Consider the following 22,944-nt stretch of genomic DNA (forward strand, 5'->3'; position numbering starts at 1 on the left):
TCTTGGAATCAACCATAGCAAAAAATCATAGGGACTAGCTGTGTTTGGAGGAGCTTCTCAGGCTTCTGCTTCTCAGATTCACCTAATGAGAAGCTCTACAAAGAGAGTCAGATGAACTTATTGCGCTTGGAATCTTTAGCACCAGAAGCCAAGAAAACTGAACCCCCCCCCCCCCCACAGAGCAACTGGATTTTTGCTTCTTACTCATAAGCCAAGCATAAAAAGCCTTCCAAATATGCCCTTACAGGCTATAAGTGGTCGGTTGAAGGCCAAGAGATGGGTATAACCAAGGATTTAAGTATCGGTATCGAGTATCATATTGGAGAGGTGATTTACTGTATTGTAGAGACACAAGATATGCATGGAAATGGTCAAGAAATGCATGGATATGCTTATGATACATATAAAATACAGTTTTGAAGCATAAAACACCTTATTATGCAATATATATATATATATGCAAGGATTTGAGTCATTCTTACCTAATTTAATGATGCATAACAAAAAAAAAAAGTAAGAAAAACAGAGATTTGAGCACTGAAAAAAGAAAAAGGGATCCGCAACTTTACCCCTTTTTACACCCAAATCTGTCTCGATCCGTTACTTGACCACTGTAAATCTCCAAAACTTGTTGAAATGGTGAAGATTAGAGTTGTTTTTTTTTTTATGTTAGATGATTTCCTCCAACTCATATCAAAGAAAAGAACAGGTATCCAAGGCCTTGGGTTGCTCTCAGTTTCGTATCTCACTTACGGTTTCTGTTTTGCAGGTCAAAAGGAAACGTATCATATCTATCTTACCTGTATTGGATCGTATCGGACTGTATCGACTCATATCGGTTGATACAAATTTCTTTTGAAAAATAAGTAACGTATCGATACCCACCAATACCAATATGTATAGGCCGATACGATATGATACTTACCGATACTTAAAACCCTCGGTATAACACGTTCATCAATTGTTACAAGAGAAACTGAATAAAATAAGAATGGAGAAGATTGTCATACGAATCCATCAACAGACTGAATCCATACAGATGCAATTTTATGAAATTTTATATTATTCGTGAAAGTGTTTGATTACAGCTTCTGTAGCCCCGGTAGAACCAACACCTACTAAGATAAAAATAATTCTAATTAGACTCTAACTTAAATATAAATCCAATAACAATATTCAACCCTGCTAAAAAAGGCTAACAAAAAAAACATAAAATAACCCACATGACAATACTAGTTACAAACCTGTCACTAAACTAACTGAGCAGCTATAAGAAACCAAGAGGGTTTTTTAAATGACTTCCTACTCATTCCATGATCAACAACTGTCTCAACCCAATATAATAAAAACAAAGCTTAGGTTCCATGTGTGTGGCCCTCAGACCCACAAGAGAGAGACAGAGAGTTATAGAAAGTGTGAAATGTGTGCACCAATTCTTTATTTCTTCTGTTCCCTTTTCTACTTCTAGTATTTCCATCAAACTAAATAGTAAAAACATGAAATATGTCTAGAAATTTAGAAATTCCATACTGCAATGACAAAAGATCCTTTACAACAACGTCCACACAGATATCACATAATATAAATCCATCAAGCACTATAAACATAGCATACTAGATACAACTAATCACCAATCCATGATCTCCATAGCCAAAAAGAATCCAATCTGCCAAATTAAAATGGTTTGCTGACTCATTTCATACCAAACTACAAAAGCGAAATGATTGAGATTCACTCACACCAGAAGCAACCAAGTATATAATAAATACAAGAGAGGCAACCCCCTTCCCCCAACCCCCCCCAAAAAAAAAAAAAAAAAAAAAAAAAGGATTAACCCCAACATTCTATCTTTTCTACTGTCAATTCAAAATGATTCCTTAAGAAGATGGAGTGGCTCCTTAACGGAAAAGAAAGGTCACTCATCTGACCTAGAGAATATATAGACCTAAACCGGAAGAGGAATTATATATCTCTATCAGATTCTCTTATGGAAGTGACAACAGAAATCATTCACGGAAAGTAAATGCAAATGACAGATAACACTCTAGACTCAGCAGAAGTGACTAATCCTTGTATATCACATAAATCTTGTTCCATCTCCCATGGTATGGAGAATAGCTTATCAATCCAACCACAATTCAGGATTCAGGAAGAAATATGGAACCACATATAGACATATATCATTAAAGGCTACAAAACCCCAATATCCCAAACTAAAGTTTCAGAAATTCCTCCTAAACCATATAAGAATCCCCAGAAGACCTCTGTAAAACTCCACGAAATAAATAAATAAGCTTTGGGGAATGTCCACAAAACCCATGGGGAAATCAAATAGAAACATTAGTAAAAATTAGTTGTCAGTTTCAAATCACAATTCTAAAACGTATGCATTTGTTTCCAATGATAACAATCACATGCTAAAGAGTGTTACTCCAATAGATCGAACTCCCAAAAATTTGTCTCGGAGTATCAATTCCAAACATAACAACATAAAATTAAAAAGATACTGAAATCTATCTTAAGAAGATTAGGGAGGAAATGGGTTTCTTGACTGTTTATTACAATAGGGTTTCCAGCAAACGTAAGAAAATGCTTCAAATCTGAAACCCTAAGACGAGTCAAACTGAATAATCACACATAATAAAAGTTCTAGATCGTGGAATCGATAGGAAAACTTACCTTATGTCGTTGCACAAACCGAAGCTTCCTCTGGAAGGGAAGGACAGATCGTCGGAAGACTGAAATACCGAGTTGCCCGAAACCAAAAGGGTTGAAGAAACAGTTCACTTTCGTCTCACTGGTTACTTGGCAGATAGGCTAAGTATCTTGATTACCCGGAAGATAAACAGGCGGGGTTGTATACGGACCGGCCGGTTGGGACGTAAACTGATTTGGACTTTTCATGGTTGGTGTGGTCTAACCATACCCTGGTATTCAACCAGTTTTGGTGGATATGGTGATATGTAAGGGTTTCAATCAGTCGGTTCAGTCCGGTTTTTTATCAGATTTTAGGTTAAATTGAAACTAAATCAATAAAACAAAATTCAGTTTTGGTTTCTTTTTACTTGTTTCGATTCGATCTTGTAATAAGTTTGGTTCAACGGGCTCTTATCTATCCACTATTACCGGTTTATGTACAATAAAAATAATGAGAAACACATGTTTTTTAGTTTTTATAGGTTTGTAATTTAGTTGGAAAATCAGGTTTTGCGACTCAACTCGGCTTCTAGAAAAAACTGGTGATTCGATCTTGTCCACCTCAGTCAAGGTAAGTCACGGTTTTTTTTTTTTTAATGCAATAAATATGTATAAATTAGTAAAAAAATCATAAAATACTAAAAAAAAGAGGGTGAAAACCAGAAGGAAAAAAAATATATATCAAAGAATCACATATCAATGCATTTTGAGCTTATATCATTGAACAAGAGAAGGGATACGAAGAGTTGAGAGTTTCTTATTGTTTTAGAGTACGAATTTACTATTTTACTCAACTCTCAGTTTCTCAGTGAATTTGCTTTATGGTTTTCAAGAAAATAACTAAACTCGCCAAGTCTGTCATAAGTCGGGCAAAAATTATTGAGTCTCATTTGATTCGGACAATTTATGACTCAGCCTCATCATTTTTTACTCTGACCTAATCTACACGACTTTTGACGAAGTTTTTTTTAAAATTGAATCGACTAGGGTGACTCGACCTAGTCAAAACCCAATTTTCCAAGTATACTTTGCATATGTTTTTTTTTTTAGGGAAATTTTTCTTAGATCCACTAGAGAAGAAAATTAATTACAAGATAAGTAGGTTTTAAATTTGTTTTACAATCGTTAGTTTTAATTTTGAAAAGATTTACTTAATAATTCGAAACACATGAGATTCTTAGGTGGGGTATTTTAGGAAGTTCACTTTTATTTTCTTCTTAGGTGGCATGGCCAATAACTAACTTTGAGGTTAAGTAAATATTTTCGAAATTAAAAGAGTAAATTACTCCCCCCTCCCCTCGATTATGGTCTAATGACAAACCCCTCCCCTGGGTTTTGAGAAATGACTCTCCCCTCCCCCGCATTCCCAAGATTCTATGAACCGTACCGTTTGCCGTTAAAAGGGTCTGTTAAGTGATGACATCACCCTAATTATATTCGTTTAAACCCCAAAGCGCCCTTATATTTGTAATATTCCAATAATACCCCGCCTAATAAGAAGAGAAAACAAATAGAGAGAAAAGAGAAAGAGAAAATGTATCTCTTCTTCTTCTTGTTCGAACACATCTGTTATCTTCTTTCTCGTGAAATCGAGAGAACATCATCGTACAAGTTAGCGGTTAGCTGCGGCCATATTCTTTTAAATGCTATCCGGCTAAAGCGAAGGTAAGCCCAATCGATAAACCCTAATTTTTATCTCTAATCCCATCGATAAACAAATTGATAAACCCTAATATTTGGGGACAACCCATTTGCGAGAAATTCGAAGGGGTGGTGCTACATCAAATGTGATAAAAGTTCATTCAAAAGATTGATCCTACACACGGTTAGGTAAGATTTGCACCTATAGTAGTGCAATTGATTTCTCGCTGGTTCTTTTTTTTTCTTTTTCCCCAATTCTCTTGTTGTATTATAAAACGTTTCTTTTGGCTTGATTAGATGATTATATGCTATTCCGTTTCATTATGGGAGTGTATATAACCTATATTCAATACCTATGTGATTAAACTAGAGAAAATAGGCAACCAACTCCCATCTCACGGCTTGGATCGGCAACCAACTCCCATCTCTCTCTAATTTTTATTGTTTAGATTGGAGTTATTTTCTCACTCCCATATCTCTCTGATTTCTATTATATAGGTTACGGTTTTGTATTCTTTAGATCACTCTACAACATTGATTTGTTTTTTTGTTGTTTTTGTTGTGCATCTTTTACAGGTAAATGTATCAAATGTCTAGCTCAAGTGTTAATTGAGCAATCCTAATACACTCAAGTACAAATCCTTGAGGTGCAAATGTAATCGGAAAGTGTGATTAGAATATCGAAGACTGATAATAATCCAAATAGGCTTTTTTACGATTGCCTGATTAATGGTTGTAATTTTTTTGTTTGGTGTGATCCCATTGTTGCACCAACAACCGAGCTTGTGCCGAATCCACACCCCGATTTACAAGAGTTGCAGGAGGAGGTGCGGGTGCTACGAGAGGAGATACGGGTTTTGCGAGAGGTGTTACGGGGTTACAACGGGAGGTGCGAAGTGGAACAATTAGAATGGATGAAACGGAGAAGTTTGTTGCATCAATGAAGCTTGGAGTTTATTTTGTTCTAGTTTTCTTTGTTGGTGTAATTGTATCGTTATGATTGGCAAATAAATGTGAAACTGATGTACTTTTTTTTTTTTTTTTTGATGAAAGTGAAATTGATGTACTTAAATCCCAGCATTAGTAATGAAAAATTGTACAACATCATTAGCAAATGATTCTACAATCATATTTAATCAACAAGATCTTCTAATTGGCTTTTTCCTCAAGTGATCATTATAGGACTTTATATTGAACTTCTTTCTCATCATTAAACAGAGCCAAGCAGCAAAACCACTATCACATACAATTTTAGATGAATTGCTGAAACCATTACACGGTGTATTCACAACTCAACTCCACCACCTCACCGCCCCTTACAAAACCATTTATGCAAGCTTTGAACAACATTCCCTTGTATTAGTCTACTGTACCACAACATCTGGATATTTGGACAGCAATTCCCTTGTAAATAGGCTTTTAAAAATCTGAAAATTTGGACAGCATTTTCCCTTTAAATAGGCTATCTTAAACCTGGAAATTTGGACAACATTCCTAAATTATCCAAAAAAAAGTCTATGCTTCCAAAAGTATTTGTCTACCATACTTCAACATCCAACATATCTAAAAAAAAATTTGTTTGGATCATCCACATCCAACTTAACATCATGTCCAAAATAAAAGTCTACCACAAAATCCAACATATCCAAAAAAAAAAAAAAGTTTACAATCATCCACATCCAACTTAATATCATATCCAAATAAACATAAAAATCATCAAATTACAGCCTATGATTCTAATTTCTTCACTGCCTCTCCTCCCCTCTTTGAACTTATTTCTTCTTCATTTCTCTTGCTTTCCTTTTATCTTCCTTGGCTTTCCTTTGTGCTTCAATCTTGGCCTGCATATTGTCATAAGTGATGGTAGAAGAAGCTTGAGATCCGGTCAATCTTTGAGAGGTATTGACATCACATTTGCTCCCGCTTCCCTTCTTTCCCTATACAAGCATGAATTCAATATTAGAATCCTTGTAATCATCACGATAACATAAAATAAGTATGAGTACTTAGGATAAAATCTTATGATTATACCTTTACTTCCTTCCCTTTAATTGGAGCTCTTTCGCATTTCCTTGAGTTGTGGCCTACCTCCTTGCGGTTGCTACATCGACACTTCCAAATCTTTTTCTAAACTCTCCGGATGCTCCTTCATCGGGTTCCTTCCTCCTATTGATATGTGGTCTTCCTGTAACCTCTTCAAGGGTGGAGGCCGAACAAGACCTAGGTGATGCTCGGACTTTCCCACCGGAGATCTAGGTTCTCGAGGGACGCACTTGCATGTGCTCTGTCCATGTGCCTGTCTCTCTCGGACCTCCCACCGGATCTTTCTCGGGCGCACTTGCATGTGCCTGTCCATGTGCCTGTCCCTCTCGGACCTCCCACCGCAGATCTTTCTCGGGGGACGCACTTACATGTGCTGTCCATGTGCTGTCCCTCTCGGACCTCCCACCGCAGATCTTTCTCGGGACGCACTTGCATGTGCCCGTCCATGTGCCTGTCCCTCTCGGACCTCCCACGGCGAGATCTTTCTCGGGGTCGGCACTTGCATGTGCTGTCCATGTGCCTGTCCCTCTCGGACTTCCCACCGCGAGATCTAGTTTCTCGGGGACGCACTTGCATGTGCTGTCCACGTGCCGTCTTCTTGTTCATGCCATTAGAGAATGGTTTTGCGCCCAAAGTCTTGGGCTAAAATGGGGTATTCTTAGGGGTTTTTAGGGGTCTCTTTGGCCATGAGAACAACTCCAACCAAGGTGCCATAGCACACACCCAACATGGGTTTGTAAACCCCATGATCGATTAGGTTTTTCTCCATTAAAATACATATGGAAAGAAAACTCATGGGTTTGGGTATTGGGGTTTTGAAAGGGGCTTTAATCAATGTTATTTAACAACCCACAAACCACACCTCTATGGTCGATGTACCTATCCTCGCGACTTCTTTAGAGTCACGGTCAACAATCTTGTGGGATGGCTTGAGTATCATGGTCCACAGTTCACGGCGTACTCCGCTCCCGGTTCTACATAAAAGGTTCAAACCAGGACGGTGGTCGACCAGGAGTTTTAAAGCGGGTTTTGGGCAGGTTTAACATCGTTGGTCGTATTTTTGTGGGTCTCGGTGTTGGTATGGCATCGATGACATCTCCATTATACATCTCGAAGCTTCTCCTGCTAAAGTCGAGGTGCCTTGGTTAGTACCAATGGTTTCCTTATAACAGAGGCGGTTTGTCTTACGATCAACTTAGCATTCACCAAGGTAATTAAGCCATAATCTTGTAAAGTAGTAGTAATGATCGGTCTTGTTTCTTTTGGTTTAGTGTTAATAGACAAGACAACTTTAATTAACCCATCGATTTGATGTTTCGAGGCTCTGGGACATGGAGGTGGATGCTTGGAGTTGCGGGGTTACCACTATGTTTCAATTTGCACTAATGTGGTTTCTTCCGAGTCACCACTGCTGGCTTTATAGAAAGGTTCACACTTATTTTTATTCCCAGTTATTTTCGAGTTCTTCAAATGAGAACTTTTCAAACAATTTTTATCTTGTTATATATCTAGATAAGTTGAAACTTGAGCTCCAATTATCTGCAGATGATTAAGAAAACCAATTTTTGCTTCTTGTGTATTTATAATGTTATACAGGAAGGGAAGATGAAGCCAAAGCCTTACTCAAAAGAATCTACCAGTGGATGAGGTGAAATGGAGATACAAGCTCGAAAGAGTCTATTGAGACAGAGATCAATTGCACTACTATAGGTGCAAATCTTACCTAACCGTGTGTAGGATCAATCTTTTGAATGAGCTTTTATCACATTTGATGTAGCACCACCCCTTCGAATTTACGCAAAATGGGTTGTCCCCAAATATTAGGGTTTGTCAATTTGTTTATCGATGGGATTAGAGATAAAAATTAGGGTTTATCGATTGGGCTTACGTTTAGTTTAGCCGGATAGCATTTAAAAGAATATGGCCGGGCTAACCGCTAACTTGTACGATGATGTTCTCTGCTTCGCCGGAGAAAGAAGATAACGGATGTGTTCGAACAAAAGAAGAAGAGATACGTTTTCTCTCTCTTTTCTCTCTATTTGTTTTCTCTTGTTATTAGGAGGGGGTATTATTGGAATATTATAAATATAAGGGCAGTTTGGGGTTTAAGCGAATATAATTAGGGTGATGTCATCACTTAACACCCTTTTAACGCAGAAGTACGGTTGATAGAATCTTGGGAATGCGGGGAGGGAGAGTCATTTCTCAAAACCCGGGGAGGGGTTTGTCATTAGACCATAATCGAGGGGAGGGGGAGTAATTTACTCAAATTAAAACTAATGAATGTAAAACAAATTTATCTTGTAACTAATTTTTTCTTATCTCTCTAGGAAATTCCCCTCTTTTTGTCTACTCATAAATTATCAAATAAGTGGTCCACGCAGTAAAATAAGCCGTCTTATTTGAAATGTATTCTACCTATGCTCAAATGCTACGCGTTTCTAAGATTTGGGGGGAGGGGGGAAGGGGTGTGGGTTCCCCTTACTAATAGAATTTGTTTCAACTAAGCATTAATTTTGTGGGACCTTCTTTTCCCTCCATAGGATTTGGTTCAATTAAGCATTAATCTTTTTTTTGGGGGGGGGGGGGGGTGGTTGGAACTTTACTTTTTTATCTTTCAGGAGAACATTTTTATTCTTTCAACAATGGTAAAATCTTGTCATTAAACACGTGTAATAAAAAATAGTGCACCAACAATGGTGGTTCTTGAGAATTACATAGTGGTAGTCATTTTCAAATAATTTGGAAAACCAATTTTTACCCTTGATTTGAAGAATTTTTAAGAAAAAAAAACAGGTCAATCAAAAGAAGGTTCAACCTTGGAGTCTTAACAAGTATTCAACCTTCACAATGGGATGTGGGTATCAATTTCATTTTGTTTCCTTTCTATATTACTAGCAAAGAACATGTTTGATGCAATTGTAAGAGAGTATTCTGATAATAGTAGGAATAAATGGATAAATTGTTAATTAATTAAAGGGAAAGGGATTCATGCAGATCACAAAAACTTCATCAACAATTCGTCAAAATAGGGGTTGGTTTTGGGAATTCAATGGGGTTTTTGTCCCCATCCAATGGTTTTGTGTGTGACCGTGCACGAAATCTTTTGCCTTAATATGAATTTTTATTGAAGAAAATGAATATTTTGTTTAAGGGTGGGGGGTTATTTCCTACAACGATAATGTAAGAACAAATTTGCATGCTACACTAATGAGGGGGCTAAAAAATATATCATCGATATGGGGTCCGCATGCGGCCTACATGGTCAGAATAGAAGAGAGAATGGACTCCACTTTGTATGCGGTCACTGACATTTGAATGATCTGCTCAAAATGTAGCCCTTCCGCCCCTGTGGCATGTTTTGTCTCCGCCACAGTGGCGTGATTCCTTCCGCCTCAGTGGCGTGTCCTCTTCTTCTTTTTTTTTCCTTTCCCTTCTTTACATTCTCTCACCGCCTCAGCTCAGATCTCCGCCAGATCCGTCAACGACATCACGCTTTTACTCTCCTTCTTCTCAGATCTGAACCAGATCTTATTTTTTTGTATTCCGCATTACCTTCTTTCCTTCTTCTCAGATTTGTTTCAGATCTATTTTAGATCTCCGTCGTATTCGTCAACAACATCACGCTTTTACTCTCCTTCTTCGATCTGAGCCAGATCTGGTTTTTTGGTATTCCCCTTGCCTTTCCTTTCTTTCACTCGCGAGTCCCTTTCCTTTCCTTTCCCTTTCTTTTCCTTCTCATCACTCATCTCATTTCAGTTTATCGGCCTAATGATATGTTTAGATTTGTTCTTTTGTTTGTCCGATCGTACAGAAGAGGGGGTTGGAGCCGATGATGTTGGGAGTTCTATTGCCACTGACGCAGATCTCAAGCCTTGCTTTTTCATCATGTTTACCTTGCATCACCGAATCCACTCTGTCTATAGTGTCTGGCTTTGTATCCCCATTGTCGATAACCACCTCGGAGGTCTTTCTTTTTTCTTTTTGTTTTGTGTGTGTGTGTTTGCAGGTGAAGCCGATTCTGGTGCTAATGGTACCGTGGCTACCATTGGCTCGGATGACTCAACGGCCGTTCAGTCTTCACCAACCACCTTCTATCGCTGGACGTCGCTCCACTCGCCAATACAGCAGATCTTGGCAGATCTGTTTGAAAGTAGGCCGTGGCAGTAACTTTGGTGGTCTTCTTGCCATCAATCGAAGTTCCACACGTTGATCCATCAGACCTTTGCCTATCCGGCATGTCTGTTTGAAAGTAGGCTGTGGTTGTATGTCGGCGCGCGTGGGCAGTGTAGATTTGTTCTTTTTGACACTTATGAGAATCCCTTTCTTGGCACGTTAGTGCATGTGCCGAATCTTAGCTGTGTTTACAGCTTGTTCTTTAGGGAAGTGTTTGTGAACTGACCCCTAGCTTGGATGACCCAATCAATGGCATGTGAGACTGGGTCAATTTCCATTCCTTGGTTTTGGATATTGTTTATCAATTCCTTGTGTTTATCATGTCCACTATCTATCTTATGTATTTGGATTTCCTTTGTTTGGCGTTGGGCGCGCATGAATGAATAACCATTTTTTCTACCAAAAAAAAAGGAGAAGGATATAAATGAATCTGTACAAGGGCAGCATGCTTCCTTTTCCTTTTATTTATTTTGTTTCTCCTCAATGATTATTATTGTCCAATTGTAAATCAAAACTAGGAAAGGAACACCAGGCAAGCACTCCACAAGTTTGATTATCTTTGATTCTCTCAATAAATTAATATATATCAACTATTTTTTTCATTTCAAATATTTTTTTATGAAAAAGAGAGAGATAGACGTAGAGGTGTCAACTATGACTATAATATTATGTAAATATTCTGGATATTTTTCATTCCAAAGTTACACGTAAATTTCTAAAACCATCAAGAAAGTCCAAGGTCCATGAGAACAGTGTAAACTTATGAAAGTGGTGGAGAAGAGCCGAACTCAAAACCTCCGCTTATTGAAACATGATCTCTTGCCTATTAAAGACAACTACTAGCTCAGTTAGTTGGTACCTCTCTAATAGAGTACATGCTATCAGGAGATCACGAGTTTGACTCTTTAGCCCATCTTGTAGGAAACCATTTCCCCCTCCCCCTTTTAGTCTCTTACTCAATCACTCTATAGTAAATTGTAGTCAAATGCCCATGGATAATTTTTTTTTTTTTTTGTTTGGTAAACCCATGGGTAAATTCTGTAGATAGAAAAAAGAAATAAAATCTCACTACCGTGCTACACCATTGTGGTTATACATATCAATGAAAAAAATTTTATAGCTGACCTTATTAAACACGTAAAATATGAAAAAAAAATATGCATTTTGCGATAAAAATATGTCTAGCTCGAGAGAGGTTCCCTCTTCCCCGCTTGCATAGCTGCACCTGACACTTCTTCAACATCAACAAAAGCAGGAGAGAGAGAATGAATTAATCCTTATTGCATTGATAAAACATAAAACAAAGAGAATCAAAGCTCAAAATCCTGAAAGATGATGAAATCCACTAACTCAAACCCTAGCTCCTTCCACAAGCAATATTGGAACTTTGAATAAAGCAAAGGAGAAAGGAAAGAGGATTTCTTCAAAACTTGAGGACACGGAAGGAAAATTTTTGCACTTGTAGCAGTCAAGGAAATGGAATAATTTACTTTTCCTTTGGGTTCATAAATATCCTCCTAAGTTTTAGTATTTTCTAAAATACTCTTTTAGATTCCATTTCCTTGGTTGCCAGTCTGCCACCCTTGTAACAGGAACATTCCTTCTACAAGTGTAACAGTAAACTGCAAGTCGCCAACTTCTACTGCAATTGAAAAAAGCATGGTGCAAAGAGGATGAAATTGAAACTCATGGAATAGCTAAAAAATAAACAATGGAATGAGAGGAATGATGATTTGCAAGGAATTGAATGAGACACAGAAAATTATGTTGTTGATTAAAAAAAAAGGGATAAAGATGTAATTAATTTGTTTGGATAAATAGGAAAAGTCTATTGCCCATTAATTTGATGGAATGACGACTACTTTTTATTTAATATAATATTTAAGATTGATGACAATTGTTCTCCACCAAGCAAGGTAGATTAATAAGCAAAGCTTTGGCAATTATAATTAAAAAATAAGAAAAACATGTCTTCCTATGGCCAATGAAAAAATTAGATGTGGACGAAGATGCTAATCTAATGGCTATGATAAAAATATACATGTCTGTATTTTTGTTTAAAGATTGACCGTATTAAACATATATTAAACATGTATCATATACATTTTATTACGCTAGATTTTTAAAAAATATTGTTATAATTTAATTCGTATGTATCCATCCATGCCTATTTTTATTGCCGTTCCTATGATATCCAAACGATGACTCCAATGAAAATTGGGTATCGGGAATATTTTGCGTAAGCCCGAGGAGCCATCATATATCAGCATTTGTTTTCAATAAAGATATAGGGCACGAAAGCACGATACAGTAATTACCAACCCAACCCAATTCAACCAAACCGATATTTTTCTTTTTTTGGTAATAATCCAACCAACCAATCGGTCCAATCCAGATTTGAACATTGTAGTTGGAAATAGAGGTTGTCAATTCTAGGTCTGCACCGATAGGCTCAACTGAGCCCGGCCACAAAAACCCGAAATCCATTCGGCCAGTTTATTAAACGTGTCAAGTTCAAGCCTAGCCTGACTAACATACGGTCTTTCTTGGTGCAAAGGTGCTACCTGATGGGTGTCCGATTGATTACGAGCCTGTCTCAGCCCGACATGTTTAAAACACGTTTAGATCGTGCTTACAGTTTCGTTTAGAGCCCGTCTACTCAACCCGACATGTTTACAATCCATTTAAAGCCTATTTATAACTTTTTTATAGTCCGTTTAAAGATAAATGTGTCATTAACCCGTTTAGGCCGACTGAAACCCGAAAATCGATCGACTGTTTATAAACTGAACCATACTTGCCATACACAAGCCCGACTATATATTCGCAAGGCAAAAATATGGTGAGGCCCGACCGAGCCCGACCGAGCCCAACCGGTTGGCGTGCGGCCAGTTGACAACCCTAGATTTGGAAACTTGGAATTGTAATTGAACCAAGTTAAAGAGACGTTGCGACTGTACTGGGTTTAGGATTTATCGACATTCCAAAACTACGCCACTGGTTGCCATATTAGCAGTGAACGGAACAGAACGGCAGAACCAAGGTTCCTCACTTGACTTGAATTGCTCAAAGATTCACGAAGCAACGGTTTGTTTTTTCTTTTTTACAGAGGAGAAGTACTCTTAAGGATTAAGGAGGCCATTGTCATTCTTCACTGACGCTTGAAATTGCTTGAAACATCACTTTTACTGCAACTGGTAAAGAGGTTTACGTTTATCTACTTCCTGCTTTCTATATTTCCGAACCCTTTTTTTTACTTAGTCAAGGTAAGAACACGAAGAACATTGAAAAAGCCCTATTTAAATATATATTTTTTTAATTTTCAATTTGAGCGGAAAGGTGTTCTTGATGGGATCCCAAAATAAAAAAAAAGTTATTAATTAAAATTCAACTATAATAACATAGGGGACAGAAGCTGTATTCTCTGCGTTAAACTTTCAAATTCGATGCTCTCAGTATTAAACTTTTAAATTAAAATTTGTTGGAAATTCTTTAAGCTACGAGAAGAGTTCGAAATTTGAGCTGTGTTTGAAGATCTCGAGAATTCTTAGGCTTAATTTCTTTTAAGTCTGAATTGGTGATCATCTCCTGTTTCTCTGTTCTTTATTTATATTATTGTTCTCGTTACTTTCCGGATATTTTTTTTTATTGGGTTTTGAAGTTTTCGACGATTCAATCGATGGTTGCTGGGTTTATCAATCCATTGATCGTAGCTTCTTAGGAGGAAAAGGGAGAGTTGGATGGATCTGATATTGATTTCTCGAAATTCACAATCTTTCTTGTGTGGGATTTGATTATGTTTTCTCTTTTGTTCTCTTAGATTTTGGTGGCTCTTGAGGTTTACTTGAAACCTGCTGTTGTTTCACTTCTTTGTATTCGACGGGGAGGGAAGTTCTGTATTTCAACGATTGAGGTAAATGTGAGCCTATTCCTTTTTTTATTTTCTTCTTTTTGGCTTTTGTTGGTACAAGTTCTTTGCCGTTTAATTCGAGATTTAAGGATAAAGAGAAGATATCAATAAGGCCATAAGGTAGATTTCAGTGGTGATTCTCTTTTGGACAAAAGACACAACCGATTTGGAGCTCTGGAACAAAATTTTCGTTGGCTGCAAGAAACCAAAATTGGAGAAGGTGTTCCTTCATTAATTAATCTCCTTTAATCCGCTTGATGGGTCATTTCATGGTTTTCGCCATCAACTTTGGTTGAAAATAGTGTTGCTTAAGAGTAAAGGTGATTTTACTTGATTGGCAAGCCAAATAACTTGGCCTAAAAGAACACACATTTTACATTGAGTTGGACTTGTATTGGAGCTTCATTTACAAGTCGAAATTCTTCCTTATTTCCTTTTGTGTATGATTATATTCGGAAATTAAATGAGATAGTATATCAAAAAATAAAAACAAATATGCTTACACTGGTTGTATTTGATCTCCTCACCCACATACCCCTCCTTTGCTCTGCAGCCAGACAAAAATTGGATTGATGTGCAATGCAGAGATCACGTAGAGCTCTTCTACAAAGAAGAGCTTCGGAAAAAGCCATCACTGGAAGGAAGAGCTTGTATTATAAGGTGTCTCTGTCTCTACTTGCTGTTTTATGGGTGCTTGTCTTCCTCTTAAACTTGTGGATCAGTCATGGAGATGTTTCCAAAGGTAGGTTTTTCATGGGTGTCCCTTTTGTTGTTATTTTCCTTTAGCGCCCAGGAGAGTAAGAAAATTAGCAAAAACAGACTTCATAAGAGCTATTTTTTCTCCCTACTTTGGTTTAGTTTTTCTGGTTCCCTATCTATAATTTGTGGTTTGCTTCGAGTTTTGACTTCTGCAAAGCACTATGGGTGAATGAAACATACCATATGTTCTCATAAAGGTTGATTGAGATCTATGATGTATTCTTTATTTCATAATTCACATTCTTTTCCCATATCTGATACGGGATGAGATATTGAACTTCTTCCTTGGGGATGTTCAGAATCTTGCTCAAGCATTTAGACAATCAACTGGTGTTGATGCCACTCTTTGGATATTCAGATTGTATTTCATGATTTTCATCACATTATCAAACTTGCTAATTTATTTGGCATCCTTATCCCTTTTCTACTACCAAGCTTACTGAAAAAGTGACTACTTGTAATTCAATATGCCTCTATGTACATTCTTCTTATCTTATAGTATAATGGCTATTCTCTGTTCATGCGATGTGATTTAGATGGATCTGGAGTTCCAGTTGATGAATCAACCTGGCATGAAGATGAGCTGGGGCTGAGCAAAGGATCTGATTCTGGAGTTGAGTTTTTGTCTTCTGAAACAAATTTGGACGACTCTGATTGGAGTGCTTCTGCATCTAGTGCTGGGACCAAGCACAGGAAAAATGAAGCACAGACTAGCGAAGGAAATGGGGTTGGTCGTTCGGCTATTGAAGAACAAGCTGAGGTGGGGACATCTGGTCTGGAAACAAAAGCAGAAAGGGATAATCCAAAGAGTGACAGGCTATCTCGTGCAGCACCACTTGGTCTTGATGAGTTCAAGAGCAAAGCAATCAACCCAAAAGGAAAGCCAGCAACTGGCCAGGCCAATGGCGTCATACACAGATTGGAGCCCAGTGGGACAGAGTACAATTATGCTTCTGACTCAAAGGGGTCAAAAGTGTTGGATTTTAATAAGGAAGCAAAAGGTGCCTCTAACATCTTGTGCAAAGACAAGGACAAGTACCTTCGCAATCCTTGCTCAGCTGAAGAGAAAGTTGTTGTCATAGAACTTTCAGAGGAAACATTTGTCGATACTATTGAAATAGCAAATTTTGAGCATTATTCGTCTAACTTAAAGGATTTTGAGCTGCTAGGCAGTTTGGTTTATCCAACGGACAACTGGATCAAGCTTGGGAATTTCACTGCTGGAAATGTCAAGCATGCACAACGGTTTGTACTTCAGGAGCCAAAGTGGGTGAGGTATCTAAAGTTGAATATGCTGAGCCATTATGGTTCAGAATTCTACTGCACACTGAGTGTTCTAGAAGTGTATGGAGTGGATGCTGTTGAGAGGATGCTGGAGGATTGGATCTCGGTTCAAGATAAGCCAGTTGGATCTGAGGAAATGGTGGCTGAGCCGGCATTGGTGACTCCACAGCCAGAGCCCAGTGAACATGATGATCTTTTTGGGGATCTTATCACAGAAACTGATGAATCTGGAAGCGAAAGCTCCAGTGTGAAACGTGAAGTTCCTAAAGGTAAAGTGCCTGATCCAGCAATGGGGATTCGACCACAGCAGGCTGGAAGGATGCCTGGGGACACTGTTCTTAAAATACTGATGCAGAAAGTCCGGTTGCTGGATCTTAGTTTATCTGTTTTGGAGAGATATGTGGAAGAATTGAACGCCAGATATGGCGCTATTGTAAAAGAGTTTGACAATGAAATTTCAGAGAAAGACACATTTCTGGAGAAACTTAGATCAGATATAAAAGATATTGTAGACAGCAAGGAGGTCATTGTATGTTGATTTCTTATTATGCTCTCTTGTTGATTTTGCTTCATTTTCATAGGCTCCTTTAATTTATTAATTTTGACTGCTGTCACAGGCCAAAGATGTTGGGGAGCTCATTTGGTGGAAATCCCTTGTTTCTTTGCAAATAAATAGTTTAGTCAGAGATAATGCAATTCTCAGGTTGGTTCCATTCCTTGAAATGTTTTACAGTTCTTATTTTTATTTGCATTCTTCATGTCAGCTTTTGTTGGAACTCAATAATTAACTTTGGATAAAACTTGAATACAACAGTCTACCCCACTCCCCCTTCACGTTTCACTTCCCAGAACGTATAATAAATACAATGTCTGACTCAAAGTTTAAATTTGTATCTTAAAGGTAAAAAGTTGGTACTTTCTTATTGCATTTCTGATGAAGAGATGGTTGGCTGTTATTCCTAAAGAAGAAAATGCATGATGTTTACAGTGTATCAAGAAGTGGCTGTTGAGCAGAACTGTAACTTGCAATAGATATTCATTTAAGTTTTTTTTTTTTTTTTTTTTTTTTTGGGGGGGGGGGGGTGGGGAGGGGAGGGATGGGGGAGGAGAGGAAAATGCTTCAGTATTATGAGTTCAGCATGTTATCTTTTTGAACACAAAGGCCACTTTTTTTGTCTTTTTGAAGCAGATCTGTTTTTATTAGCAATGTTGACCAGGAGAAAGTTCTGTTGAGGGTAGGAGACTTGATTAAAAAAAAACCACTTAATGTAGCCTAGGTGAAATAAATCTCACGTAGGACCAGGTTCTGTCTTAGGGCTGGCCGAATGGACAGATTAGGGTTACTAGGGCAGAAGTTAGGGTTAGGAATGGGAGATTGAGTTAGGGTTTATTGGATAATGGTCTGCAGGTTTTTAGGAGTCTATTAGTATAGGATCTAACTAGGTTTAAATAAGAAATAGAAATTCAGAATATTAGGGTTAGGGTTTTGGGTTTTAGGACTAAAGAGGATAAAGGGATCTAGGGTTTCTAGAGGGAATCAGGCCAAGAGCTTCTGGCCGAGTGTCACAGAGGTAGGGAATAGGGTTCGGCTGAAGTATGAGATGATTTGGATGGCTGGTTAGGTCTAGGCAGGTTTAGGGTTGTTGGGGGTGTAATGGAGAAGAGAGGAAATTAGGGTTTAGTTGTTGAGATGAAGGCTGCAGGTTAGGTCGAGTGGAAGGTCTGCTGTGAGGGATCTGTGGTTAGAAGTTTAATGAAAACTGATGGTCAGATCTGTAGTTATGAAGGAATCCTAGTTAAAATAGGAGTTGCAGATTTAATGGGGTTGAGGGTTATGGAAATTGATAGAGGATGTAGGGCTGGGTTAGGGAATAAGAAGGAACTAATTAATTGCAGAATTCTGTAACAGCTTACTTGTAATAGAAGAACTTCAATGGCAGCAACTTGAAGAGCTTGATTGAAGAAGAAGAAGAACCTCCCGATCTGCGAGATGCAAGGAGTCGCTGGATTTCTCCAACCCTAGCCCTTGATATAACTCACAAGGGGTCTTGATATGACACACAAGACAGAGAAGCAGCAGCAGTCATGGCGGCAGCAGCAAGAAGAAACAAAATTTCAAACATAATAGGTGGGGGAGCCTCCCACGATTCTACTATTTATAATAATAAAGGGGGGCCTAAAGGCCTTACAAATAATCAATCTAAAGCAATCCTAATCAGATTAGGAGTTGGGATTCCTAATCTGAATCCTAATTATAAAACATAGAATAGACTTATACTCTAAATAGGAGTATAAGTGTAAACAACTAAAACAAATAAAATAAAATACTAATCCCTCTAAAATCGTGGAGGGGAACTAAAAAGATAAACCATGAAAAAGACTGTTTTAACCCTAGGCTAAAAGAACAAACAAATAAAAAGGCTCCAACGAAAAATCAAAGAACAGCCAAATTAATCATGGTTTCGGCTTCTGCATCACCACTCTTCAGTTCTGTACATGTTTGCAGTTCTATTATATAACAGAAAACTTGAGGTAATATAATATTCTCAAAAAAGTGTAGATGTGGAGGTCCACGAAGTCATGGATGTTTGTGTTTTCAGTATTCTGATATAGTCGGAACTACAACTGGATATTTAGTTAAATTGTAAGTTGTAATGGAAACTTATGTGGATGGGAAGTGCCATCACAAATGAGGTCATGGCGTAGGGTACATCTGTATAGCACAACTTCCTTTTGGCATATGGATATTTTATATTTGAGGAAATCAAATTATTCCATTTGCATGGGCATAATGGTGTAAAGCATGTGTACAGCAGTCCTTTCCTTCTCTAATCCAATAAAATGCGAGGGCCATGAGGACAGAAGTCAAGGCCTGCACATATCTCACTCGACCAGGTTAAGATTCTTTCATAGATTTTCTAGGACAATTGGAGTTTCTGGTTTTGGAAAATCAAGATGTTTATGAGGTGGGGTGACTTGATGGTGTGAGTGCAGCAATCATCATCAAAGTGGGAAGGTCCACATGAATATTGGTTATGGCCTGCACAAAATTATATTCATGTGTTTCAGTTAATGATTCAAGTTTGTTTTTCTGAATATGTGGCATTCGGGTTTGGAGAAATTAGAGGTGCTTATGATGTCAGGCAGTGTGTATCCGACATTCAGAAAGCTTTGCCTTCTGTCATGGCCTGCACATAGCTGAATTGCACACCTTTTAGCTTAGATTTAAGCATTGTTGTTTAAAATATGTGGAGTTTCTAGTTTGGAGAATATCAAGATATTAAAAGATAAGGTGGCTTTTTGTTCTTGGGGTGGGGGTGGGGGTGGGGGTGGGGGTGGGTGTGGTGGTTTGCAGTGGCCTGTGCCTGTGCCTTGTATCGTCCTACAAAAACTGGAAGGGCCATGGCAATGTTGAAATATGACAGGTTTGCTGCTTTTGTTGGCTCTGTTATATCGTGGTATGCAGTGTACCCAATCTTATTTAGGCTCTGAATGGTTATAAGTGAAGTGAAATGCAAATTTCATTGGTGAAATAAAGTGAATAGCCAAAACTGAAGTATCACATGAAAGCTGATTTTCCATCTGTTTAGAAGTAATGAAAAATTTTGTAGGCCCATCATACTCTTTCATTTGGGTAATATTCTACCCGAAATGAACATTTTCATATTTCTATTGAAATGCCTTAAGGTTTTTCACCTCTCCTATAAACATCGTGCACTCCAGATTTCTCTGTATGACTTTATATCAACTTTAGGGCAAACCAACTGTCCCAGTGAAATGTTACTTTTATATCTTCTTTTCATTTTACCAACAAAAATTGTATTATACTTTTTTTTGGGGTCAATTCTATCTAACTGCCCAATGGGACACATTTCCCCCCCCTTTTCATATGATGTACAGACTTTCCTCTTGCTTTAATATATCATCTTTATTGTCATAAAAAATAAAAAAAAAATAATAATAAAAAAACCCTTCCCAATGGGACTTTAAATCAGCTACAAGAGATTTTAACTACAGCTACAACAGGTGGGGGGGTGGGGGAGGGTGCCTTGGGGCACAAATGTGAAACAGGAGAGTCGATCCCATGACCTCCTGGGGGGGCATGCACTCTAATAGCAAGCTACCAACCAACTGACCAAGTAGTTGTTCACAAATTTGTATTATATTTTACTTCCAAACAAACTGAACTGTAGGAAAGTTCTACTTTACACCAACAGTTTAGGGGTGTCCTTTTTGCCTGCAAGCCAATCTGGGCTGTATTAAGTCTGGGACTTTCACATTTTTCTTTTCTTTTTAATGAATAAAAAAAGGATGTTAGGGTTCGAAAGGCCTAATACTTCAGAAAAGGCTCTTCAATGTGTCCCATCCATTCACTCCTATTGACACATATCTATAATTTAAAATTTAATTATATATTACTTATGTTGATAGATAAATCAACTTTTACATGTGACAAGAAATGGGGGAAATGAAACAAAATTGGTGAATTAAGAAAAATTAGTATAATTAGAAGGAAGAAATTGTAATGCTTGTTGTTTTATTTAATGAACCAAACCTCTCTTTCCGTCTCCGTCTCCCCCTCTTTTTTCTTTTGATGAAACTCCATTTCTTCGTTGTTCTTTTCACATGATGCTGTTCAGTTAAATCCTTCACATGTATATGTGCTCTTCAGTTATAAGATATAGTTCAAGCCAAAGCTACTTACTTTAAAGCACGTTATTCTTGAATCATGTTAGTGATATTAAGACAAAATATCTCTATGAATTTTCCTAATTTCTATGTATACTAAATTACTACAGTATCATATATATAATTATATATTTATATTATAGTATCATAAATAAAATATTAAATCTTAACCTTAACTTAATACTTAAGTTTATATTTATATATAAAAATTTGAATTAAATTTGAAATTCATATTCATTTTTTTTATTGTATGGAATTAGTGCCCTGCCCCCCCCCCCTCCCCCCCCCAAAAAAAGGGGGCATTATGTAGGACAGTGTATTTTGTCACATGGACACAAAGCAGCAGCTAGTTAGCAGATTTCTTTCTTGAGAATTCTAGGAGAATTTGAGAACAATTTTGGGGAGACTTTAGTTATGGATTTATTTTTCAAAAAAAATTCTGGGTTTTGAAAGGATGAGAGGGATGAGAATGCTAGGATGGATGTCAAAATTTACATTCTGAGAAAAAGTTGGTAACCAAATAGGGAAGATGCAATCATTTTAAAAATGCTTGAACTGGTTAAGAAAAGGCATGCATTCTTTGCTTTGCTAAAAAAATACTACTTAGAGGAATAATGGACCTTGTGGTGGGGCATGATGGAAAATGAAGCACCCTCTATTGCTTCCAACAGAAGGTTTGGTCCTGTGCCAGTTTCAAAAGTTGTTTTTCATAGTTTTTGGGACTAACTTTTGAACCCTAGATGAGATTGGTTTGTGCCAATCATCTGAAGAATTAATATGTTTTTTGTCATGACCTTTTTATCATGCACTCTTGGATCAATCTCACGTTGGTTATCAATAACGTTTAAGGTAATCCCAAAAGGGCACGGACGGACTCTGCAAATGCTTGAAGTAGATGAGGAAAAAAAAAAAAAGGATAAGCTTCCACAGTCATACAACATGCATTCGTTATTAGAGCCAAGTCACTAAAATAGGTTGATATCTGGCATGGAACCTCCAAATTCTGGGTTCATCCTCATTTCAATGTTTCAAATGAATACTTGGTAATAATCAGATCTTTGCTTTTTTATTGTGTATGCTAGTATTTGTGTCCATGGTTGCATGATGCAGCCTATGGTAATAATCATTTCAATGTTTCAAATGAATGCTTAGAAATAATCAGATCTTTACTTTCTAATTGTGTATGCTAGTATTTGTGTCCATGGTTGTATGATGCAGCCTATTGGAGTGCTAAAAGTTGTTTACAACATTTTGCAGATCAGAGGTTGAAAAGGTCCAGTATAATCAGGTTCACATGGAGAACAAGGGTTTAGCTGTTTTTCTTATCAGCTTCATTTTTGGGTTCCTTTCAATGGTGAAGCTATTTATAGATGTGGTGGTGGGTTTGTGTAGAATACAGAAATCTAGTAAATTTTGGGGGAAGAGCTCTTCATGGCTTGTCTTATTGCTTAGTTGTAGCATCATAGTCCTCATTCTTTCTTTTTAATCATAGTATATATTAATTTATTCTTTGTCTTCAGTTACTTCGATCTGTGATTCTTTAGGGGAATCTTGGTTTTATTGTTGCTGCCTCTCCTCTTACAGAAACCCTCTGCTTTTCACAGACCCATATCTACCAATCCGAAATTTCAGAACTCCATTCTCCTAGGATGAATCAGGATGAATGGAGTGCAAGATATCTGTTCTAAAATATCTTGTTCGTTCGATCTATTTATTATTTCTGTCAAGTGTAGCTGGGTTTTCGG

The 22,944-nt window shown here is 37.5% G+C and overlaps 1 protein-coding gene across 5 annotated transcripts; it reads left to right on the forward strand.

The window, feature by feature from the left end:
- The first annotated feature begins 13,653 nt into the window (after positions 1-13,653).
- On the forward strand, positions 13,654-22,715 carry LOC122667522 (SUN domain-containing protein 4-like). Of its 5 annotated transcripts, none has more exons than XM_043863815.1 (6): positions 14,371-14,387; positions 14,419-14,470; positions 15,021-15,209; positions 15,757-17,039; positions 17,128-17,213; positions 22,457-22,715. In XM_043863815.1, the coding sequence occupies exons 3-6, from the start codon at positions 15,047-15,049 to the stop codon at positions 22,683-22,685; spliced, it is 1,761 nt and encodes a 586-aa protein (XP_043719750.1). In that variant the 5' UTR covers positions 14,371-14,387; positions 14,419-14,470; positions 15,021-15,046; the 3' UTR covers positions 22,686-22,715. The 5 variants fall into 5 exon arrangements, with proteins under 5 accessions (XP_043719752.1, XP_043719753.1, XP_043719750.1 ...); XM_043863819.1 differs by having other exon boundaries at positions 15,763-17,039; XM_043863816.1 differs by having other exon boundaries at positions 14,372-14,387; positions 15,025-15,209.
- The last annotated feature ends 229 nt before the right edge of the window (positions 22,716-22,944 follow it).

The sequence above is a fragment of the Telopea speciosissima genome, chromosome 7 (assembly GCF_018873765.1).
Source record: "Telopea speciosissima isolate NSW1024214 ecotype Mountain lineage chromosome 7, Tspe_v1, whole genome shotgun sequence".
Lineage (NCBI taxonomy): Eukaryota > Viridiplantae > Streptophyta > Magnoliopsida > Proteales > Proteaceae > Telopea > Telopea speciosissima.